Source organism: Mesoplodon bidens (assembly GCF_964165515.1).
Source record: "Mesoplodon bidens genome assembly, chromosome: X".
NCBI lineage: Eukaryota > Metazoa > Chordata > Mammalia > Artiodactyla > Ziphiidae > Mesoplodon > Mesoplodon bidens.
The window spans coordinates 94,147,916-94,169,838 of record NC_138163.1 but is presented as its reverse complement, the minus strand read 5'-3'; the positions used below and the strand labels follow the sequence as shown (position 1 = coordinate 94,169,838).

The following is a 21,923-nucleotide window of genomic DNA, read 5'->3' as shown; positions in this document are numbered from 1 at the left end:
AAGAGCATGGGCTTAGTCAAGGTCATTGTTCTTGTCTAGCTGTAGTCACTGAAAGTAGAGACTGTACAGTGTAACTGGTGAGTCAGGAGCTGCTCTGGTTCTGGCTCCAGTTTTCCCCAGCAAAACACTGGAGAAACAATTTTCCCTCTGGGTTTGAATTCTTTTCCCCTAAAAACCATTCAAGTATACAGTGAATGTGAAGTGGATCATTTCTCAGTTTCAATGTGAATGTCCTAGAATCTTCAATGACTCTTGGGGCCAGCCACATGTATGCTAAAACCGTGGGAAAGTTAAGGCAGACACAGCCAAAGATGAATCCTCCCAGCTCTTAGGAATCACCTGTGCACTCTGATCCCTGTTCTCCTTATCTTCTTTGCCTTTGTCGGTTATCTTTGTTTCTTCCTCAGCTAGTTGTTTCCTGCGTTTCTCCCGCCTTTCTTCCAGCTCCTCATCCCTCAGGAATTCCAGGTGATTGACAATGGGCACTTTAACAACTGGACCAAAGAAGCAAAGATCGGAGGCTGCTCAGGGGAGGTGGGGGAGAAAGCCAAGAGGCAGAGCTTGGGGCCACAGAGAACCAGGGAAACAACTTTCCATGCACCGTCCCAGCCCTGGAAGACTCACTACTGCCCTGATAACCAAACTGCCACACACCTGAAACACAGTCATGCATGCTCTCAGCATCAAGAACTTTGCATTCCTCTGTCCAACGGGTCAGGGCTGTGGGGATGCTGGACAGGGTCCCTGTAGAGAAACAAAGGAGAGTGAGACTCTTGGCATTGTCATGCATCTATTGATCCCAAAACTGCAGTATTTCCCTAACAGGACCCAATGTCTATCACAAGGTTTGGAACATCATAGGTATCCAGATGTAATACGGTTTTTATTGCCCTTGGCTAAATCACTGAGTGGTTCTGGCTCCTATAAAATGGGATTTCTCCAGGCAGGGCAGATACTGTTCTGCTTTCCCTCAGCAGGGAAAAAGAACCAGACAAACGTTACCCTCTCTTTCACCACATAAACTTGCCTGCTTGGCTGGTAGCTGTACTCTGATCATGGAAAAAGTCATCCAGTAGTTCATCATCAGACCGGGCGATGATGTGGACGTCATCGTTGCCCACTAGGAGGCGGGCCCGGCCTCGGCTTTGTAGGGGAAGGCTGCTGCTCAGCTGAAGGATGTCAGCAGCAGCAGAGGGACCAAGCAACCTGTAGGGTGATGGTGGGGTACCATGGTCACTGTACATCCATAGGGGCACTGCAAACTGTTATTGTGAGATCCTTTCTGTATCCTCTACGAAATGCATGACATTATTATGGACCTGATCATATTGCACATAAGTCTCAGTTACTTTTCTAACTACTCCATCAGTTTGCAAACTTGTTTTGGGCTAAGGTTGCGTATTACTCCATAGTTCCTGGAACAGAGTGAGTGTCACTGATAATATCAGGCACTGTGTTAGGGCATAATACCTCTCTTGTACACCCACTACCGTCTGTACATTGACCATTATGATACCTATATTCCTTCCTTTCACTTCTAAAACTGTTTCTCCCTAGTGGGAGAAACTCTAAGCCAAAGGGCAGGGATCCTGTCCTGACCATATCTTAAGTGCTAAGTGTTTGGCATATGAGATGCTTAGTGACTGCTGACTGTATGTACAGGACACTTAAGCAGAAAAACATGTTATACAATTTGGTATTCTCCCAAAGGCTGCACATATAATCCACAAAGAAACAGGACAAATACATTATCTGTGTGTGTGACAACAGCATTATCCCCCCAGGTCAAGACAATGCTGAAGCTCATTGAGCCAACAATCTTCCTTGTAACTCACCTCTGGAGTATAAGAGGAGGATTGGGCTGACGATTCCCAGGGTAGTGAACGTGAATGGTGTGACCTGTGTTGGCCGTCAGCTGCCTCAGGGTCCTCTGACTGCGCCCAATGCCCTGGGTGAGACGTGTTGTAGAAGAGCCACTGCCCAGTGTCAGGGAACTGTGGTCTGCATGGCGTACCATCAGTGGGTGGGTGGTAGGGATATTTCCTGGGGATGGGGGGATGTCTGCTGCAAGTACAGTATGCAAAGGGGTCAGTGCCAAAAAGAAATTTCTTCTATGGTTGTTCAAGCAGAACCAAGTCTCCTGGGCCTTACTTCCTCACACGGAAACCTGAGCTTTGTCCTTTCTCCCTCATTCCCATGCCTCATCTACGATCACTGACACTACCATGGCTTATGCCACCATCTCTCACCTAGATACTGCAACAGCCTCCTAAATAGTACCTTCTCCCAATCCATTCTCTATACTAAGCCACAGTGATGCTTGTAGGCCCCTCAGAAACATGCTGTTCTCTCCACCTTGACGACTCCTCTCCCCCTTCTTCACCTGTACTTTTGTTCTTGGCCTAGATATCACTTTTTCTGATTCTACAAATGGGCCTAAAAACCCTTTACTCTGTGGATTCTACAAATGGGCCTAAAAACCCTTTACTCTGTGCTTTCTTACCATACTACAATGTAATGCCTGCTGACTCATAATTCCTAATAGACCATAAGCTCCTATGAGGGAAAAGGACTGTTTTCTTTTTTATTGCCGTATCCCTAGCACCTAGGACACAGTAGGCACTCCTCAAATATTTGTTCAATTTGCTGAATGGACAGAGGCTCAACTTAGTAAGGAAGATTGATGGAAATCACAAAAATGCAAAGAAAATCACAGAATAGAAAAGTATCTTGAAAATTATGTAATCCACCCCATTTTTTTTTTTCTTTTCACATTTTTCATTTACAGGTGACAAACTGAGGCTCAAAGGTGACAAACTGAGGCTCAAAGAGGTAAGAGACTACTTGGCCAAGACAACAGACCAGAACAGTTCGGTGTTTTCTGCTATATCATGCTTGTGATTTGGGAGTAAAGACCTGCCCTCTCAAGACAGCTTGGTTTTAAGAACTGGATGCTAAAAGGGAACTCTGACGTTGATGGGGGAAGAGAGAAGAGATTCACTCTCTCCTCCGAAAAGATGCATTTTTGATGAACAGAGTGAATGTGTTCAAATCTACTCCCCAATGCCAAGCTCAAAGGTGTCTACCCACTCTCAAGATCCAGTGTTACAGACATAAGGATTAGTGATTGCCCTATCACTGTAGCGTACACATGGGTGCCTGATGCAGTCAGCCTTGGTCTCACTTTTTTTTTTTTAATTCAAGCAAATCATCAAGTTGTAAGTTGTCCAGGCTCTAAAATGGCTGGCTGCCTGTTTACTGAGGTGGAGAGAACAAAAGGAGCCTCTCACAATTCCTCCTTCTAGGTATACACTTACTGAGAGAGATGGATTCAGATATCCCTTGCCCCAGGAAGTTGGCATAAGAAAAGAGGTGCTTTCTGTATCAGATTGATAGCTGCTCTAGTTCAGGGTATAAGAATCAAGAGATAAAACCCAGCTGAGCCCCTGTGTCTTACTAGCACTGGAGAACATGTTGTCAAACTCAATGATGAGATCATCCTCCCGGTCAAAGCGCTCAAATCGGACCAAGGGAGAAGCGTTCATATCAGGGTAATCCTCATCCAATTCCATTTCAGAGCCATCGTCGTCATCGTCTTCATCTCCCTCTTCACCTTCATCATCCTCCTTAAGGGGAAAATAGGAGATGGAGAATTGCTGGAGGTAAGGATTTTCTGAAGTCTGGTGTCATGGCCACATGTGCACACGAGGGAGGGAGGCGCTGAGGCTAGCAACCCAGACTGTTGGTTTCCTCCAGTTGTGTGTTCCCGTGGAAGAGGATGTCTGAACCAACCCAAACACAGTCCCCCCTCACCTGATCATCTTCCTCATCTTCCTCCTCCTCCTCCTCTTCATCCTGACTATCATCCTCATCCTCGTTACTGCCACTGCTGTCCTCTTCCTGAGTGTGCTCCTCCTCATCCTCAGGGTCCAGGATATTCATGGAATCTAAAACAAAGGGAGCACATTGGAGGACTATACTGAGTAGCTAGAAAACAGGCTACTGTGCAGGCCAGCAGATTGAGTGGGAAGGCGATGGGGTATTTGACTCTAGGAGAGGAAGAACCAGATCTGGGGTGATGTACAGACTTAGTGAGCCAGCCCCGATTTCCTGAGAGTGCCAACCAATGCATCAATATGCTGAGCCATGCGGCTGAATGTGGAGGCTGGCTATAGGGTGGTGCTTGAGGAGCCATGGTCTAGGACTTGGCCAAGTCTGTTGGTGCCCCCTTGCCTTTCCAGCCCTACTTTGCTACTGACTGCATCCTGCTGGTAAGAAGGAATCTGGAGCGATGATAGCAGGCGGGTGAGAAGAAAGCGAACCAAGTAAGAAGTGACAAACTTTTGGGCAAGCAGTAGTTAACATGTTATTTGAAAAACTGGCTGAGGATAAAGTGGATGGTGTATGTCAGCGCATGCAGACAGATGCTTCCTTATTCTGCACATGTGGGCAGCTGCCTCCAGGAAAACCCTAGTATAGTGTCTGTCAGACGTGCAGGGCAAGAAGGGAGGCCTTTCCGGCCTCGGCACTCTCACCTTCTCGGTTGGCCTGCAAGGTGGAAGCTTGGCTGAGGTTGGAAGGAGCTTCATCCATCAGCACGTCCTCTTGTGATTCATCCTCTCCACTTCTGCTCACTGAAGGTTACAGAGCAGAGCCTTCACTGAACAACAGAGGACTTCCCTTTCCAGATTGGGTGGGCCTAAAGTAGCTATGTACACCCAGCAGATATCCACTTTTTTTTTGGATGAGGAAGACCTGGGTTCTCTGCTGTTGACTAGCTAGGTGAGCTTGGCCAGTCACTTTACCTGTCTGAGTCTCAGTTTCCTCATATGTAAAATGGGATGATCACATCTGCCCTGCCAATCCCACTAACTGTGAAACCACAGAGGATAATGGGTGTGAAAAAGCCTTGTCAAGTTTAAGAATACATGTCTACTTCTGTTTATCCTTTGATTTTCTTCATCAATAAAATAAAAACAAGTAACATATACCCTTGGAGCCAGGTGACAGTAGAGTACCTTTGCTGTTTTTCCTGAATTGTAAAAAGCAACTTTTTTACAACTCAGCTGTAAAAGTTGTAAAAGATCCTTAGGGAATGATCACTCTTTTTACACTACTGAGACTTAGAGGCAGAAAGCTCCTGGATTCACTGAAGAACTGAAAGGAAAGCACTTTCTCACCCTACAGCCTCTATAGCCTCCTCTAGGCCTCCATGAATAAACACCCTTGATGTGCCTGATGTATTATCTATACTGATGGCCACCCCCTCCACCTCCCCCACACAGGCAACACTTCAGACCAGCCACAGGTCTGTAGATGGCTTGTGAATTTTTCATCTGTAAGACTGTCAACATCAAGACAAGCAGCAATCTAGGCTGGCTATGAGCCCTCAGGCAGAGCTGAGCAAGCAGATGATGAGAAAAAGGGTCCTCCCGAGAGAGACTGAGGCAAAGGAAGAGGCTATACTCAGTTCTGGGGCTCTCACCTATAATTGTACTGTTCCCAGATCCGCCATCCCTCTCAAGCAACTCATCTATCAGGTCCTCCAGCTCATTCTCAACCTGGAGAGAAATAGAACATATATATGGATGCACACAAGTCTATCATTGTGCTGGTGCTCAACCCTAAAAAAAGCCAGCAAGGGAGCATATATTTCTAGGATAATATGTGACAGAGGATGTTACATAAACACCACACACTTGGTGCTAAGAGCACAGCAACTACCACGTGCTGCCAATCCACACTCAGACTGTCCTTCAAATGGGTCCATCCCAGGTATCTGAGACCAGTTTAGTCTTTATACTCTTCAGGAATTCAGGAATACATGCAGATCTCCTTAGAGCTAGCAGCTCAGGACTGTAGGCCCCATTGCTACCAGCTCCAGAAATTACAATGCTTTCTTTAGGGTCTGTAGAAGACTGCCATTTGAATGCCCCAGTGAGAGCTGGTGCTATAGGCACAACAGTGATGTTAAGGAGCATCCATTAATAACCAGAACCAAGTAAATCAAAGACCCTGGGCCCAAAGGGCTCAGGCCAGCTTTCTATATCAGCATTTCACCCACGCCTATGTTTTCTTGTTGGGATCTACTCCATTTTAGAGATAGTATATGGCATCCTGGCTCTGCACCCACCCCTCATTTAATACAATTCAAACACATTTACTGAGCATCTACTAAGCATTATCATCTGTGCTCCTCTGCAAAACAGACAAATGAATTTAGGCAAGGATCTAAAGTACTCACCCACCCACAACACTTGGGGGTTTGGTTCAGCACCACAACAGGGATATGCTGGGTGATCTGCCTCCCTACCTGCATCTCTTGTGAACTGAGCACCTCAGGCTGCCCAGCAATCACCACTGAGTCGGTTTCAGCCTCCCCATCCATGATATCCCCATCTGCCACCTCTGTCTGAGTGACATCATGATCCTCCTCCTGCACTTCTGCTTCCCCAGGCTCGCCTGAAACAATCAACCAACCAGCAAAATAATCAAAGGGTGCCTATGTGCAGGGCACCATGAGACAAGCGTAAGACAGTAAGGTCCCTTCCCTGGGCAAATTTACAAGTTCTCAGAGAATAAATGAATGGGTGACAAAGGAAAAGACAAGGCTACGTGTGAGGATAGCCAAATAAGGCTGCAATTTTAAGGAATTCTTTGTGGGGCAGATTCCCACGCCACTATGACAGATCTGTGGAAGGCCAGCAAGTTCCCAGGGAAACAATACCAAGCTAGAACAGTTGTGATGCCATGCCCATAAAATAACTACACCCACCCGGCCAGCTCTCCAGTCCATTGGCTGATTCCCTACCTGGGTCCTGTTGGTTGCTATTAGAGTCCTGAGCAGCTCCTTGGGCATCCTGCTCAGACTTGCTCTTGCTAGAAGCACTCTTGCTGCCAAAAAGGCTACTGGGCTGGTTCACAATCCGGGAAAGTGTTTCCAAAGGCTTCAGAGCAGCATTGACTGTGTTGGCCATGTTGGGACTGAGATAAAGGAAGATACAGAGATGAACTGAGCACGGAAATCCATACTAAAAGGAACCAAGGCTCATCAGAGTAACAACTGATCCCCGGAATGGGACATGGAAGGTACAAGGTGAGCCTGAGACATCTTGTCGTGCCAGAAGGCCTTCAAAAGCAAGAAGGCTTTAAAACTAAAAAATGGGGTCATTACCACAGGCCAAATCTTAGCATCAAAAAGAATGATAATGGTAATAGATTGTAACACATTAAATATAATCTGCAGCCACAGGGATACAAATGCAGGCAGAAAGAGGTCTTCATTATTATATAAGAACGCCGGCTAATAAACAGGAATGAAAGAATCAGAAAACTATCACTGCAACCAGCAATGTTAAGTGATCTAGGTAAAGACCACTAGTGAATGCTAAAACTACTGAGTTAAAAATCTTCAGGGCAGGGCTTCCCTGGTGGTGCAGTGGTTGGGAGTCCGCCTGCCGATGCAGGGGACACGGGTTTGTGCCCCGGTCCGGGAGGATCCCACGAGCCGCGGAGCGGCTGGGCCCATGGGCCATGCCGCTGAGCCTGTGCATCCAGAGCCTGGGCTCCGCAGCGGGAGAGGCCACAACAGTGAGAGGCCTGTGTACTGCAGGAAAAAAAAAAAGTCTTCAGGGCATAGGATATTCACGTGATCTTCACGTGAACTCAAAGCATCACCTCACGGATAATTCGTTAATACAAAGTGGAACTCTACCATTAACTATGTGATCAAACTTAGCATCACCCAGTAATGGGACAAACTGGCATTATGCGTCTCCTGATGTGATGCACTGAGAAAGGCAAACATCACCTATGTAGTATTCTTGCCAAAAAAGTTTACCCTGAACCTAACCATAAGGAAGCAATTAGACAAATCCAGACTATGGGATGTTCTATAAGACATTCGACCTTCTGGACTCTTCAAAACAGTCAAATGTCAAAAAAATAAGAGACACGTGGCAATCAAATGCGATGAATGATACTCTCTGGATCCTGGATCAACACACTCTCCCCCAAGATATAAAGACATTCTTAGAATAATTGGAGATAGATGAATATGAAGTACATAGTGAGTATTATTATATTAATGGTAAGCTTCTTAGAGGTGATGACGGTATTTTAGCTATGTAATGGAATGTTTGTTCTTAGGAGACATATGCTGAAGTATTCAGAGGTTAAGCATCACATTTATAACAAATTTCAAATGATTTACCTCACGAAAAGAGGAGCGGGGGAACTAAAGCAAATAGGACAGAATGCTAACCACTGGTTAATCTAGGTGAGACATACAGTGCTCATTATACTGTGAGCTCAAAATTTTTTAAACATTAAGAAAAAAACTGATGAGGTTGTTATCAAAAGAACAAAGAAGTCAGTTTGAAGAGGTCCCACAAGCCCAAAGGTGTAATGAAAAAGAACATGAAGGATGAGCACGAAAAGAAGGATAACTGTAGTGATCCAAGTAATTCAATCAGATTTTAAAAATCAAGGAAAATTCATGAGTCCATAATACTACACAGAAAATAGAAAGCCAGAGCTCGTATTTGAGGTGGAGTTTAACCCATTTTTGACTTTACTCTGAAAATTGGTGACTGAAGGGAAAAAATTAAGTTTTTATCCTGGCTTTTTAGTAGGAACTGTATTACAGAGTAACCAACTTTCCCTCTTGAACTGGAGCTATAATCACAGAAATATAGCAGCTAATAATGTAGAAGGAATGACAGAAATTACAAAGTTGTCATTGGTAACCCTCTAAGAAATTAAAAGACGCAGGCAAGGATTATCAACTGGTGTTAAGACCATTAATTAGGTATATGGTTGATAGGGAACTAGACATTTGCACAGTGCTGAAGTAATAACACTGTTATTTTCTAGTAAGAAGGAGGAAAATATAACAGTACAATGATGATTATCACTCTACCCTAGTGGTCAATCTTATCATGATTAATGGTAGTTCAAAGAGATGCACCTCCCCATGACATAATATGAAATGTACATCATCATCTATGATATATCCTAGCCAAATAATATTTAAATTGCTCCATTAGGCCTCTACCTCTAAGCTTACAGCAAACAGGGAGTAAAAGCAACAAGTTAAACTACACTGTGTGGAACCAAGTGGACCAAATCTAGGAAAACATTCTGCAGGTCTGATCACTTCAATAAATTCGTTCATGAACAACAGCAATAAAATGAAGATTAAAAAAAATTAAGGACCCGTATTAGAATAACAGAGACTCAGAGGACATAACCAGATGTAATACAAGGTCCATAATAATCTTCTTACAATAATTAAGAGGGGGGAAGCTTGGGAAAAAAACTACCGATACAGACCAACTCATGGGTTTGCGGCAAATGAGAGAATTAAGGCCCAAAGAAAGGAAAGTGCCTTGCTTAAAAGCAACAATACTAAGAACTCAGGTTCCCGCCTACATCCAAACTCTTCCTATCACACTGGCTGCTAATTACTTATCTGGCAAGGATACATGAAATACTAGGCAAATGGACAAGTACGAAGCACGATTAAGGAGAGGGCAAAAGCCTGGTGCTGGAGGTCAGGAATAATTTTACCTGGACAGGTCCAGGCTGTGAGGAACTCTGGCCAGGTCATTAACCAGTCCCTTCTTCAGGAAGAGTCGAATGATGTTGTTCATGCCATTGTGTTGGGTCTTGGCTGTTGCACTGCTGTAGAAACTGGAGGTGGAGGGGCAGGACTCCATGATAGTACTGATGATACACATCACCGCCTGAAGCCTAGGAGAGAAGTTTGACATCTCTATCATGTGAATACAGCCCATTCTTAGGCCACGTCTTCACTAACTTGCCTCAGATAACCCTCCTGGTTTCTTTTGTGTTTCCTTCTGGAAGTAACATCTAAACAGGTAAGAAAGAACTCACTCCCTGGGTGGAGGCATTCTTCATTTTCTTTAAACATAATTTGAAAAAGTAAAGTTGAATAACCCCCTCAACTTCTTGCTTGAAGACCCTAGAAATATAATGAAAACATCCCTTTGTTTTCTCTGAGCTGTTTACCCACCTCCTCCAAGTGTCATTAGTGCTTTGGGTATTTTGTAGCACTAGAACTATCTGAGAGAACCAGAGAATGTACAGTGCCAGTATGACCAGAACTCTTGTTCAAATGCAAGGAATCCATGGGACAAGAATGAAGTTAGGGGATGCTACTGGTTATTAGCACTAAGTCAGGCATTGATTTTACCTGGCATGTTTCTCTGTACTCTCAGCCATAGCCAGTGCCCTTCCCAGGGCTGCTTTTACTTCATTCACAAGGGCCACCTGGGCATCTGTGCCACTCCCTGCGGCAGCCAGGCTTGCGAGGAATAGGCGGGCCAGGGCAGGTGTGTCCTTGTCTTCTGCATTCTGGGTATGTGGGAGGAGGTGGTCCAGGACAAAAGCTAGCACACTGCAGTCCTGAAAAGTCATTAATCATGACATTTACTCACAAGCACAATTATGCCATACTGTTTGCACATCAACAAGGTACACGCACACAGAACTGATCCTTGGAGTCATCCAGTCAATGATTATCAGGCCCACTTTATAGACGAAAAAATCAAGACTTAAAGGTCCAAGCCAAGTGAGTAACAAATCTCGAGTTTATGCTTCCAAATTCCATTCATTTTCCAAGTTTACACATCTTCATTAATCTGAGGCCTAAAGAAATGTGGCTTGCCAAAGAACTTAAGTCAATGGCGATGATTCAAACCTTGATCCCTAATTCAGTACTACAATTACTCCAGTTTCTAATTAAATTGTAGTATTTACTGAAACCTACAATGTGCCCAGGACCCTGGGCTAAAAACTGGCAGGGGTTGAATGAGAAACACACAGCACAGTCACAGATATGGATATGCAGAAATAGTTAATGCAGGGTTACTTAAAATAGCAAAAAAGGCCCAATAACAGGGAAGGAAATTAAGTCAGACTTTCCCTCCCCCTCTAAAAATGATTTCTGCCCTGATAATTCTTTATCTTAGAAAGAAACTTAGTTCTGTTGTCATTCAAGTAGATTTTGGATCAAAATGCAGTGGCGATTTTGGAACTAGATAGAGATGATGGTTGCACGACACTGAATGTAAAATGTCACTCAACTGTATACTTTAAGATACTTAGTTTTATGTGCATTTTACCTCAATTTAAAAAATGCATTGAAGGGACCTCCCTGGTGGTCAAGTGGTTAAGACTCCACGCTCCCAATGCAGGGGGCCTGGGTTCGAGCCCTGGTCAGGGAACTAGATCCTGCATGCTGCAACCAAGAGCCCACATGCTGCAACTAAAAGAGCCCGTGTGCCGCAACAAAGACCCGGCACAGCCAAATAAATAAATAAATAAATATTTTAAAAAAATGCATTGAAGAATTTTAGGCTCTGGGAAATTAGATAAGGTGACCCTGTTAACTATTAGAAATAAAAATTTCCCAGTAGTGAATAAAATACAAAGTTAAAACAGTTTTCTGAAAAAAAGTGTAACATTACCAGTAAAAACTGAAAAAAAAAAAAAGCCTTGCAATTTGGGCGACTGAGTGGATTCGTGCAACCGTGACTGAGTGGGAGGAATCTGGATTTGAAACCAGAGACCTGGGCTCTAATCCTAGTCTTGCTACTCTGAAGTGTGGCCTCGGGCAAGTTACTGACCTCTCTGAGCCTTCTCTTCTCTCTGTTAAGGGGAGCAATACCAACAACCTTGCAGTGCTGAGGTGAGGATTATCAATAGTATCTGTAAAGCACCTATGAGCACCCAGTACCAGTAAGTGGGTCACTTGACACATATTAAAGCAGATACTTAATAAATTTGCAATTAAGCGTCTTATTCCACAAGTATGCTATTATAACTACAACTGGCATAAATGAGTATAAGCTTTGAAATAAATGCCTAATATATACTTAATACACACATTCCATAAAGGGCTTATATCCAGAATATGTAAAGAACTCAGTAGAAAATAAGAATAAAAGACTTGGACACTTCACAAAAGAGAATATACAAATGGCCAACAAAGACAGGGAAATTTTAACCACAATGCAATACCAGTATGAACCTACTAGAATGGTTAAAATGAAAAACAGGAATACCAAATATTGGCAAGGAGGTGAAATAATCCAAACTTCCATATGCTGTGCTGTGTCAATATCAATTGACACAACTGCTCTGGAAAACTTGTTATCAGTTGCTAAAGCTGAACAGACCAGCAATTCCACTCCTAGGCACACAGCACCCAACAGAAATATATGAACTTATGTATGAACGTGTGTGTGTGTGTATAAATACATACACACACACACGAACTTATGTATGTTCACCAAGACATGTATAAGAGCGACCGTAGCAGCACTACTTTTAATACTTCCAAAAGGAAAACTAGCCAACTGTCAATAAGCACTAGAATGGATAAGACTGTTACATTCACACAACGGAATTCTATACAGCAATGAAAATAAACTAAAACTACACACAAAGATGTAGTTGCAAACACGTTAAGCAAAAGAAGCCAGACACAGGACATACTGTAAGATTCCACTTACATAAAGCGCAAACCCAATTCACGAACGCAAGATAATGGTGACCTTATGGAAGTTCAAAGGGGAAGGGGAGATGTGCAAAGGTGTGAGTGGGATTAGCTTTTGTGGAGTTTCTAATGTTGAATTTAGTGGGAGTCATCCAAGAAAAATTAACTGGTGAATCATTTAGGAGTTGTGTATTTTTGTATGCATTTTAAAAGCTTGGATTAAGATAAAAATAGCTTAAAAATGGCAGCTGCTGTCATAGATTCTTTGCAACATTATTGCCCCTGTTCCATTCTCACACCCTTTACTGCTTACTAACCATAAAATAGCTATGTGACCTCCAAAACAAGGTCTCCTTTATGAAAAAAACCTCCTTGGGTACCCCTTTTACATATATGGGAACATGAGAAGGTTTCTTAAAAGTATCCTTTCACTTGAAAAATCCAACCTGAAGATAATTCTGTATCAGGACATATAAAATATGACTTCATTCTTTCCCATGCTCTATTGATGAACATTTAGGCTTTTCTTATATTCTATTTATTACCAGTACTGTTACCACATCAGGTGTCTTTGCACAGGTGTGAGTACATCTGGAAGATAAACTCCAATACTGTGTACTTCATTTATTCTCCTGTCTCCTAGATACCTTTACCTAGGTGATCCACAGATACCTCTCAAATTCTACACTTTCTCTTCAAACCATTTCCTCTTCTAACAAAAGGAATTAAAAAAACACAAAACAAGAAACATCTCTTGAGTCCTTGATTTCACCTTTATCCTCCAAATCCAATCTCGTCCATTTCTACTGTTAAAACATCTCTTCAACTCATTCATTTCCCCCTCCAACTTCATCAAGGTCCTGTATTACCTAGACTACTATATCAGCGTCCTGACTGGTCTCTCTGACTCCAACCTTGCCTTTTGCAGTCTCTAATAAGGCAGATCAAGTGATTTTCTACAAAACAAATTAACAAACTATATCAACTCACTCCCTGCAAATGAGCCTAATGGCTCCACATCATGGAAAAAAAGGCCTAGCTCTTTAATGTGTCTTAAGAGGCCTCTGCCTCTCTCATCACTGGGTTAGCATGCACGGGCTCCTAGCAAAACATCCAACACATAGCAGGTATCCAAATTATAACAGTATAAAATATTAAGCAGAAATTAGAAATCTTACCTCTTTGATCAGCTCAGACTGGCCCACAGTATAGCTGTAGTTGGCAATCAGGGTAGCAATACCAACATAGGATCTCACCAACTCTGCCAGAAGCCGAAGAATAGTGGAGGTGGGCATTAATGGTTTGCTGCCCTTGCCTTTCTGCTTGCCTTCCTCAGACGCCCGGTCCCCTTCTTTATCTTTCTTCCCATCCCGAGACTCCTCTGGAGTTGAAGCTGTTGAGAAAGAGCCAAACACTGGTTCAATTCCACACTGGAATATTGGCAAAATCAAGTCTTAGGTGGAAAGGATACTTCAGGCCACTAGTACAAATTGAATGCCCTCCTCCTACTGCAGTGGAAAGACAGATAGCTAATATGACACAGGTCTCAGATGTGCTCTCCGGATATAGTTACAACAGAGAGGCTTTACCCAACTGTTCACACATCTTCCGCCATTTCCCTCCTCTTATACATTTTATGTTCCAGAAATACTGTACTAATAGTAGTTCTCCAAACATGCCTTGTATACTCTTTTACCTCTTCTTCCCACGTCTGTGTGGCACACATTTACTTAATCTAGCTAAGCTCAAAAGATGATCTCCTCTATAAATGCTTTCCTGCTTCATCCAGGCACACTGAGATGCTATCATTATCATGTGCCCACTCTATAACTTATCCCAGCACGCCTCCATTCCAGCAGTTATCTTGTACTAAAAGCACTGCATGTCACCCTCACTAGACAAAATTCTTTAAGTGCAGGGAATGAATCTGATTCATTTTGGTGTCTACTATAGTCTGCCACATAGTGGGCAATGATGCTTCCCTTGAATGATACTACCATCACCCATACTATATACTACATATGAGCAGTAAGTCCACCAAAATGAGTTAACCAATATTTTACTAATTATTAGCCTTTTAAGCTTATCCTCCAGGGACTAAACTGGCATTAAGTACAACATCTCAACTTAGATTTCAAAGATCCTCCCTGTCAAGGAGAAGGAGCTCTTGAAGGTCTCATTAGAATTGCTTCCACATGACATTTCTCTAATTCTTGGCAAGTAGCCAATGGGCTCTGTTGAAACTGCTAGAAAGTAAGAATCTACCATATAAATCTTGTAGCCAGAATAGTGTCACTGGCACCAAAGTTCTATAAGCCAGCATGGAAGCTACCAAAAGAAATATACGGAGAGGTTTAAAGAGTAGAACTAAAGGATGTTACCACAGCAACCACTACTGGGTTAGTTAAGTTACAGTTCCATTAACTTTATTTATTCTATATTCCCCGTGTTGTACAATATATTCCGTTGTGTAGCTTATTTTATAACTAATTCCGTTGTGTAGCTTATTTTATAACTAATTCCGTTGTGTAGCTTATTTTATAACTATAGTTTGTACTTAATCCCCTACCCCTATACCGTCCCTCCCCGCTTCCTTCTCCCCACTGGTAACCACTAGTTTGTTCTCTGTATCTGTGAGTCTGCCTCTTTTGTTATATTTGCTAGTTTTTAAAAAATACACACATATATTTAAAAATTTATCTATCTTTTGGCTGCTTTGGGTCTTCACTGCTGCACGCGGGTTTTCTCTAGTTGCGCCGAGTGGGGTCTACTCTTTGTTGTGGTGCATAGGCTTCTTCATTGCGGTGGCTTCTCTTGTTGTGGAGCATGGGCTCTAGGCACGCAGGCTCAGTAGTTGTGGCTCGCGGGCTCTAGAGTGCAAGCTCAGTAGTTGTGGTACACGGGCTTAGTTGCTCTGCGACATGTGGGATCTTCCTGGACCAGGGATCAAACCCATGTCCCGCGCACTGGCAGGAGGATTCTTAACCACGGCGCCACCAGCAAAGTCCTACCAGTTTATTTTTTTAGACTCCATGTGTAAGTGATACCATACAGTATTTGTCTTTCTCTGTCTGACTTATTTCACTTAGCATAATGCCCTCCAAGTCCATCCATGTTGCTGTAAATGGCAAAATTTCACTCTTTTTAATGGCCAGTTCCATTAATTTTAGCATATAATGAGGGGTGGGTGCAGGGCCAGGATGCCATATACTATGAAATGGAATAGATCCCAATAAGAAAACGTAGGCACGCGTGAAATGCTGATATAGAAAGCTGGCATTTGGGCCCAGGGTCTTTGATTTACTTGGCTCTGGTCATTAATGGACACTCTTTAACATCACTGTTGTGCCTATAGCACCAGCTCTCACTGGGGCAATCAAATGGCAGTCTTCTACAGACCCTAAAGAAAGCATTGTAATTTCTGGAGCTGGTAGCAATGGGGCCTACAGTCCTGAGCTGCTAGCTCTAAGGAGATCTGCATGTATTCCTGAATTCCTGAAGAGTATAAAGACTAAACTGGTCTCAGATACCTGGGATGGACCTTTTGTTTACAGAACGCTGAGCTCACCCCTGAGAAAGTTCACTTACAAGTAAATGTGACAGTTATGCCTGTATTCCCCTATTGCCTGCCCAGGACACTCCGTTTCTTCAAGCTGTCTTCTCAAGAAATAAGAACAAAAGAGAAAAGCAAACCATTACCTTCTCCTTGGGCTGTCCCAGATGTGGAAGTCTCAGTGGAGGCACCATCTGCAGCAAAGACCTGACTCTATGGAGGAAGAAAACTCCTGAGCCATTATTAATTTCAAAGACAGTTGTACCCAAATGGCAGGACTCCTTTTCAGGGTACTGGCCGTAAATGTTATAGACCCTCTTTGTCTATCTTTTAACCACCTTTTCCTTCTGTATACTATAATCCATGGGAAGCCATCATTATAAACAGCAACTGGGAGATTGAGGGGAAAGGGAACAGGGGAAGATGAGAATGAAAAATGAATTAAAGAAACATTTCTAATCCAAGGAGAAAAAAGAAAATCCCAGGGATAACCCGATCTTCATTTTTAGGCAACAGATAATTTATAGATACATCAAAATTAATACCTTTGAAATATCCCTGGCATAACCCTATATCCCATAGTAGGTACTGAGAAGCGAGAAGGCAGACAGAAGGTTGGAGTTGACTTACATTAATGGAAAATCCTGACTGTGTGTCAAAGTCACTGCTCTGACGGGTAAGTGACCGGTACTGCTGGTATACATCATCACCCATGTCTTGCAGGAGCTGGCCAACCTCTTGAGTCATACCCCCAGGTTTAGGATCAGATTTGTCTGCTAGAAAAATAAAAACAAAACAAAACTCTTTAGACTGTGCAATGTTAATGACCATCTGGTAGCTGGTCAATTTTGCTCCAAGTTGCTACAACTGTTTACACACTAATATTGCTAGGCTTTGATTTAAGAATGAGAAATGTAGAGAAAGCATGGTTGAAAGCCTCATTCTATCATTAGTTTTGTGACCACAGGCAATTTACTCTCTGCACTGTCCTTAGTTGTCACTACTAAGCTTAAATGAACATACCTGACATTTTGCCTAGTACAGTGAGAGGTCAATAAATGGTTGCTATATATAGCTAAATTATTATTATTATTATTATTTTTATTTTTATTTTTTTGGGGGGGGAGGAGGGTTTAGGAGGTGGGGTAAAGGTTTTGCGATTGTGGGAAAAGCAAGGAGCTCTATAAGGATTAGAGTGATGTATGGATGAAAAGCACTAAAGTAAAGACTCAGATTTTCTTGACTTGTTAAATGCACTATTCATCAACTTTTGGCAATTCTGTGGGACCTATCAAATAAGTATGTCCTGAATAAAATCCAGAAGGATCTGACTGGAATGGAACTTGACTTCCAAGCAATTCATTCATGACTTTCCCAATACTTAAAAGCAGCACCTTAACTAAGGACAAAAGATAGGGATGGTGGTCTCAGAGGTCAGGAAGCCTAGCCACACCTTCTAATATTGTTCCGAGATCTTTGGGCAACAACTATGTTTTGTTTCTGAGAGTGAAAACATTGGAGACTTCTTGGTATTTTATTTTCAACCTGCTCAACCTGCTTATTATCTCCTTTTTAATCTTTGTTCATTCTTCCCTCTGTATGGGATGTACTCTCATACAAAAGATTCTGGCAATCTCCTTATCCTTATCATTCATACTGTATGACTATTAACTTCTTCAGAGAAGTGGGCTATGTGTCTTATTCATCTTGATTCCCAGAGAGTGGGCAAATAGTTGAGTACTCACTAAGCCATGAGTTAGTTGAAGTGACCTAAACAAAGTGCCCAGCCTCCTCAGGTGGGCTAGTTACATACCTTCCTCTGGAGCATGGTATGCAGCCAGGGCATTTAGCATGTCATAGATCACTTCCTTGATAGTATCAGGAATGACAGGCAGAGGTGAGGGCTTCAAAGGGGTTGTCTTCACCAGCTGTACAGCATTAGGGCCTTTAATTCTAAGATTCTCAAATTCATCATCTGAAGCTAAGCCAAAGCGAGACAGAGAAAAATCAGTCAATAATGAACGGGTACCTACATCTGGTTACTGATAAAGACTCAGAAGCGGGGGGGCCACTTCCAAACAATGTTCAAGTAGTCTATTAGAAAATCTGGCTTTTACCTTCCCTAAATTCCATAGGATTTCATACAGCAATATCAAATAGTAAAAAAAAGAGTACAGGCTTTGGAGTTGGGGACACTTGGTTTTGAAATCCAGTTCTGTTACAGGATCATGGCCAGATTATTAACAAACCTCAATTTTCTCATTCTTGACAATTTGAGGATTAAAGGAGACCATACATGAGAAATGCCCAGCACAGAGCCAGGTGGAGCTCCCAAAATAATTAGTCCCTTTCCCAACTTTTAATTTAAAAAACAAACAAACCAACAAACAAAAAAACCCCTAAAGCCCCACGACCCCACAGAAAAGTTGAAAGGTTAGTACAAAAAAATCCATATACTTTTCATCTAGAATCACCATTTGTCCACCCCTAAATATGTCTACCTGCATCTAAGATCAAGGATATTTTTCTACATAGCCAGAATACCATAAAACCCAAGAAATTTAACACAGATACAATTATATTATCTAATATATAGTAACTGTCCTAACTGCTCCAAATCTCCTTTATCTAGATTCAGCATCCCATCAAGGTTGGTGGTTTTCTCTCATCTCCTTTTATCTAGGAGATCCTTGCATTTTTTCCATTCACGACATTAATATTTTGGAAGAGTCTAGGTCAGTTGTTTTATGGAATGTCTCACAATTTGTACTTATCTAATTGTTTCCTCATAATTATAGGTCAAACATTTTTGGCAAGAATACACTGTGATTCTTCCTACTGTATCACATAAGTCACATGTCCATTTGTCCCTCAACTATCACTCTATCTGTAAACCATTCACTGTTTACATTCACTATTGTCACATCAAGCTAAGTTATTTGAAGGCAAGGACTAGACTGAATGAGTCCTTGGAATCTCTGGCAGGAATTAGCACAGGGCAAGGACCAGAGAAGCTACTGAACTACCCCTGAATTGACCCACTTGACCAACCAGCCAAAGTCCCAACGCTTGCCTAAGGAGGTTTTCCAAGTTATAGGCTTCCTCACAGAAAAATTTTGGAGTTATACTAAGCCACAGACCTCAATGTCTCAAAGGCCAAGAGAAGGGTAAACGTACCAGTTCCTGAGCCTCGAGGGGCTGGAAGGGCAATGCGGATACAGCAGTTGGCCACTTCTGTGAAAATGTCTGGATTGCGGCATGCGGCTGGCCCAAGGACACGAAGGATGTAGTTGATCTCCCGAGAGCCGAGGCTGCCAGATACAACACCAGAGGTAGTGCTACCAGCTCCACTTGTAGCTGCTGAACGAACAACCTAGTAAAGAGAGGGAGAACACTGCTGATTAAAGACCACTTTCTAAAACACAACTGCATTCAAGGAAGAGTTACCAAGGATTAAAATACCAACCAAGTTCTGCCTCAAGACAGTGGATGTAGCCTTTGATCTTTGGGAGAAAGATACACTTGGTCTTTCAAGTCCTATTCCTTCCCAATTCAAAAAATGTGGCTTACAAAAAGCTACAGCATTCAGCATACCCCCCAAATTATCAACTATTAGACTAGATACGTGACCTTTATAGAAACTGGGTAACGTATATAGATCATTGATCATCCAGATTATGGCTCCCAAATTTAAGTGCCAGCTCCTAGCCTTCCCAAATGCCATCCCGATTTTAAACCAGAATGGTTCAAACTCTAAAAATATGTAATATTGACATCCACTTAGTGTATAAGAACAAAATTAAATGCTTTCTTTATGTTTCGAAGTCAATAATCAGTCTTGGATAATGACAGCCAGGAGATATCAAACTACTTATGGACTGTTTGCTTTGATACCACAGGGCTTAGACATTGTCATGCTTTTGCTCTTCTCATAAAATGACTTGTTAATCATGGAAAATATATGAAAGTATAAAGAAAATAGTTCCACTGTATTTCCCACGATCTACTGCTTTGTCAATTATGTTCATAAAGGTAAAAATCTTTTGGACTCAATGTTTTTCTTACCAAATTGGTCATGCTCTTCAGTTTAGCCTAACAACTTCTACATCTTGCCTGCCAGGCTGCAATCGTAAAATAACTCCCATTTTTTATTTTTATTTATTTAATTTTTTTTTTGCAGTATGCGGGCCTCTCACTATTGTGGCCTCTCCTGTTGCGGAGCACAGGCTCCGGACACGCAGGCTCAGCGGCCATGGCTCACGGGCCCAGCAGCTCCGTGGCATGTGGGACCTTCCCGGACCGGGGCACGAACCCGTGTCCCCTGCATCGGCAGGCGGGCTCTCAACCACTGCGCCACCAGGAAAGCCCAACTCCCATTTTTTAAATACAGAAAAGTGTAATTCCACTATGTGCCATCGTTTATTCAGTCCTCTGCTGGACATGAGATCTCTAGTCTTGATATTACAAGTAATTCTACAGTGAACATTCTTGTATATGTACCTTGGCATACTTGACTTTAGTTATCAGATAAATTCTTAGCCACAGAATTTCTAGGTCAAAGGATATCTTAAACTGACAGTACCAAATTGCCCTCCAATGTGGTTGCACCAATTTCCACTCCTACCAAAAGTAAGAGTATGCCTGGTTCTTCACACCCGTACCTGCAATGGATATTATCAAGCATTTACATTTTGCTACTTGATACATTAAACATGCCACTGATCTTCCTTTGTTTCCCACACCCCCAAATAAAATTTCCTTTAAGCTTACAAAGTTTTCTGTCATCCAAAAAGAACCTATATTTTTTCATAGCATTTAAAAAAGTTGTATAAACTTTAAACATTTTAAGTATGTTTGTTTTAAAGTCAGAATCCTGTCTGTATATAGTTGTTTCTTCTCTGTTGGGCTGTCTCCTGACCTTGGATCAGTGTACATGCTGTCTTTAACAGCCTTCTTTTGGTTTTGCTCATGTCAGGTGAAATCAAACAGGCTGGCTGAAGAGTAACTGTCTGAAGAATGTGAGATATATACTCATATATGCATAGAAGTATGAAGTGGCACCACCTTTCTGGCAAGCAAGTTAAAAAACAATATATACCTTCTGATCCAATTTCTAAGCATTTATAAGAAAAACGACCTTAAATGTGACAAAGCTATGCACAAAAATGCAAATAGCAACACTATATATCAACGTGGGAAACGATGTTCCAAGAGAGGAAATTGAAAGTGAAGTCAGTAGCATTCACCTGATGATTGTTGAGAAAGAATTAGCAGAGGAAGGAGTTTGTAAAAGTACTGTGGAGGGCTTCCCTGGTGGCGCAGTGGTTGAGAATCTGCCTGCAAATGCAGGGGACACGGGTTCGAGCCCTGGTCTGGGAAGATCCCACATGCCGCGGAGCAACTGGGCCCGTGAGCCACAACTACTGAGCCTGCGCATCTGGAGCCTGTGCTCCGCAACAAGAGAGGCCACGACAGTGAGAGGCCTGCGCACAGCAATGAAGAGTGGCCCCCGCTTGCCACAACTAGAGAAAGCCCTCGCACAGAAACGAAGACCCAACACAGCCAAAAATAAATTAATTAATTAATTTAAAAAAATACCAAAGTTGTTTCAAAACTGACTTCAGCCAAAAAAAAAAAAAAAAAAAAAAAAAAGTACTGTGGAGAAAAAAGCCTTATTGGTGAGATGTTAGCCCCCAACCCCTCTGTTGATGTCTTAAAGTTGATGACATAAAGGTTTTTATTTTTCTAATTGCTTTGTTATTTCTTCTACTGCTTTATATGTTTCCTAAAATAAACAAATAAACCTCAGTTTTCTCATGTGCACAATGCATATTTGAAAAGAGCTTA

The 21,923-nt window shown here is 42.4% G+C and overlaps 1 protein-coding gene across 9 annotated transcripts in view; it reads right to left on the bottom strand.

The window, feature by feature from the left end:
- Positions 1–21,923, bottom strand: part of HUWE1 (HECT, UBA and WWE domain containing E3 ubiquitin protein ligase 1) — a 143,634-nt gene that overhangs the window by 20,771 nt on the left and 100,940 nt on the right. For 6 of the 9 annotated variants that reach the window (XM_081221600.1, XM_081221606.1, XM_081221605.1 and 3 more), the window contains 17 exons: positions 19,254–19,449; positions 17,890–18,057; positions 16,707–16,852; positions 16,223–16,289; positions 13,702–13,916; positions 10,217–10,428; positions 9,571–9,753; positions 6,812–6,984; positions 6,314–6,462; positions 5,486–5,561; positions 4,536–4,634; positions 3,814–3,947; positions 3,458–3,626; positions 1,836–2,064; positions 1,028–1,206; positions 655–744; positions 340–494 (listed from right to left, as the gene is read on the bottom strand). In XM_081221600.1, the coding sequence (XP_081077726.1) occupies positions 340–494; positions 655–744; positions 1,028–1,206; positions 1,836–2,064; positions 3,458–3,626; positions 3,814–3,947; positions 4,536–4,634; positions 5,486–5,561; positions 6,314–6,462; positions 6,812–6,984; positions 9,571–9,753; positions 10,217–10,428; positions 13,702–13,916; positions 16,223–16,289; positions 16,707–16,852; positions 17,890–18,057; positions 19,254–19,449 (2,640 nt within the window). The remainder of the gene's footprint in view (positions 1–339; positions 495–654; positions 745–1,027; positions 1,207–1,835; positions 2,065–3,457; positions 3,627–3,813; positions 3,948–4,535; positions 4,635–5,485; positions 5,562–6,313; positions 6,463–6,811; positions 6,985–9,570; positions 9,754–10,216; positions 10,429–13,701; positions 13,917–16,222; positions 16,290–16,706; positions 16,853–17,889; positions 18,058–19,253; positions 19,450–21,923) is intronic. The other 3 variants (XM_081221604.1, XM_081221607.1, XM_081221608.1) reach the window with 3 other exon arrangements.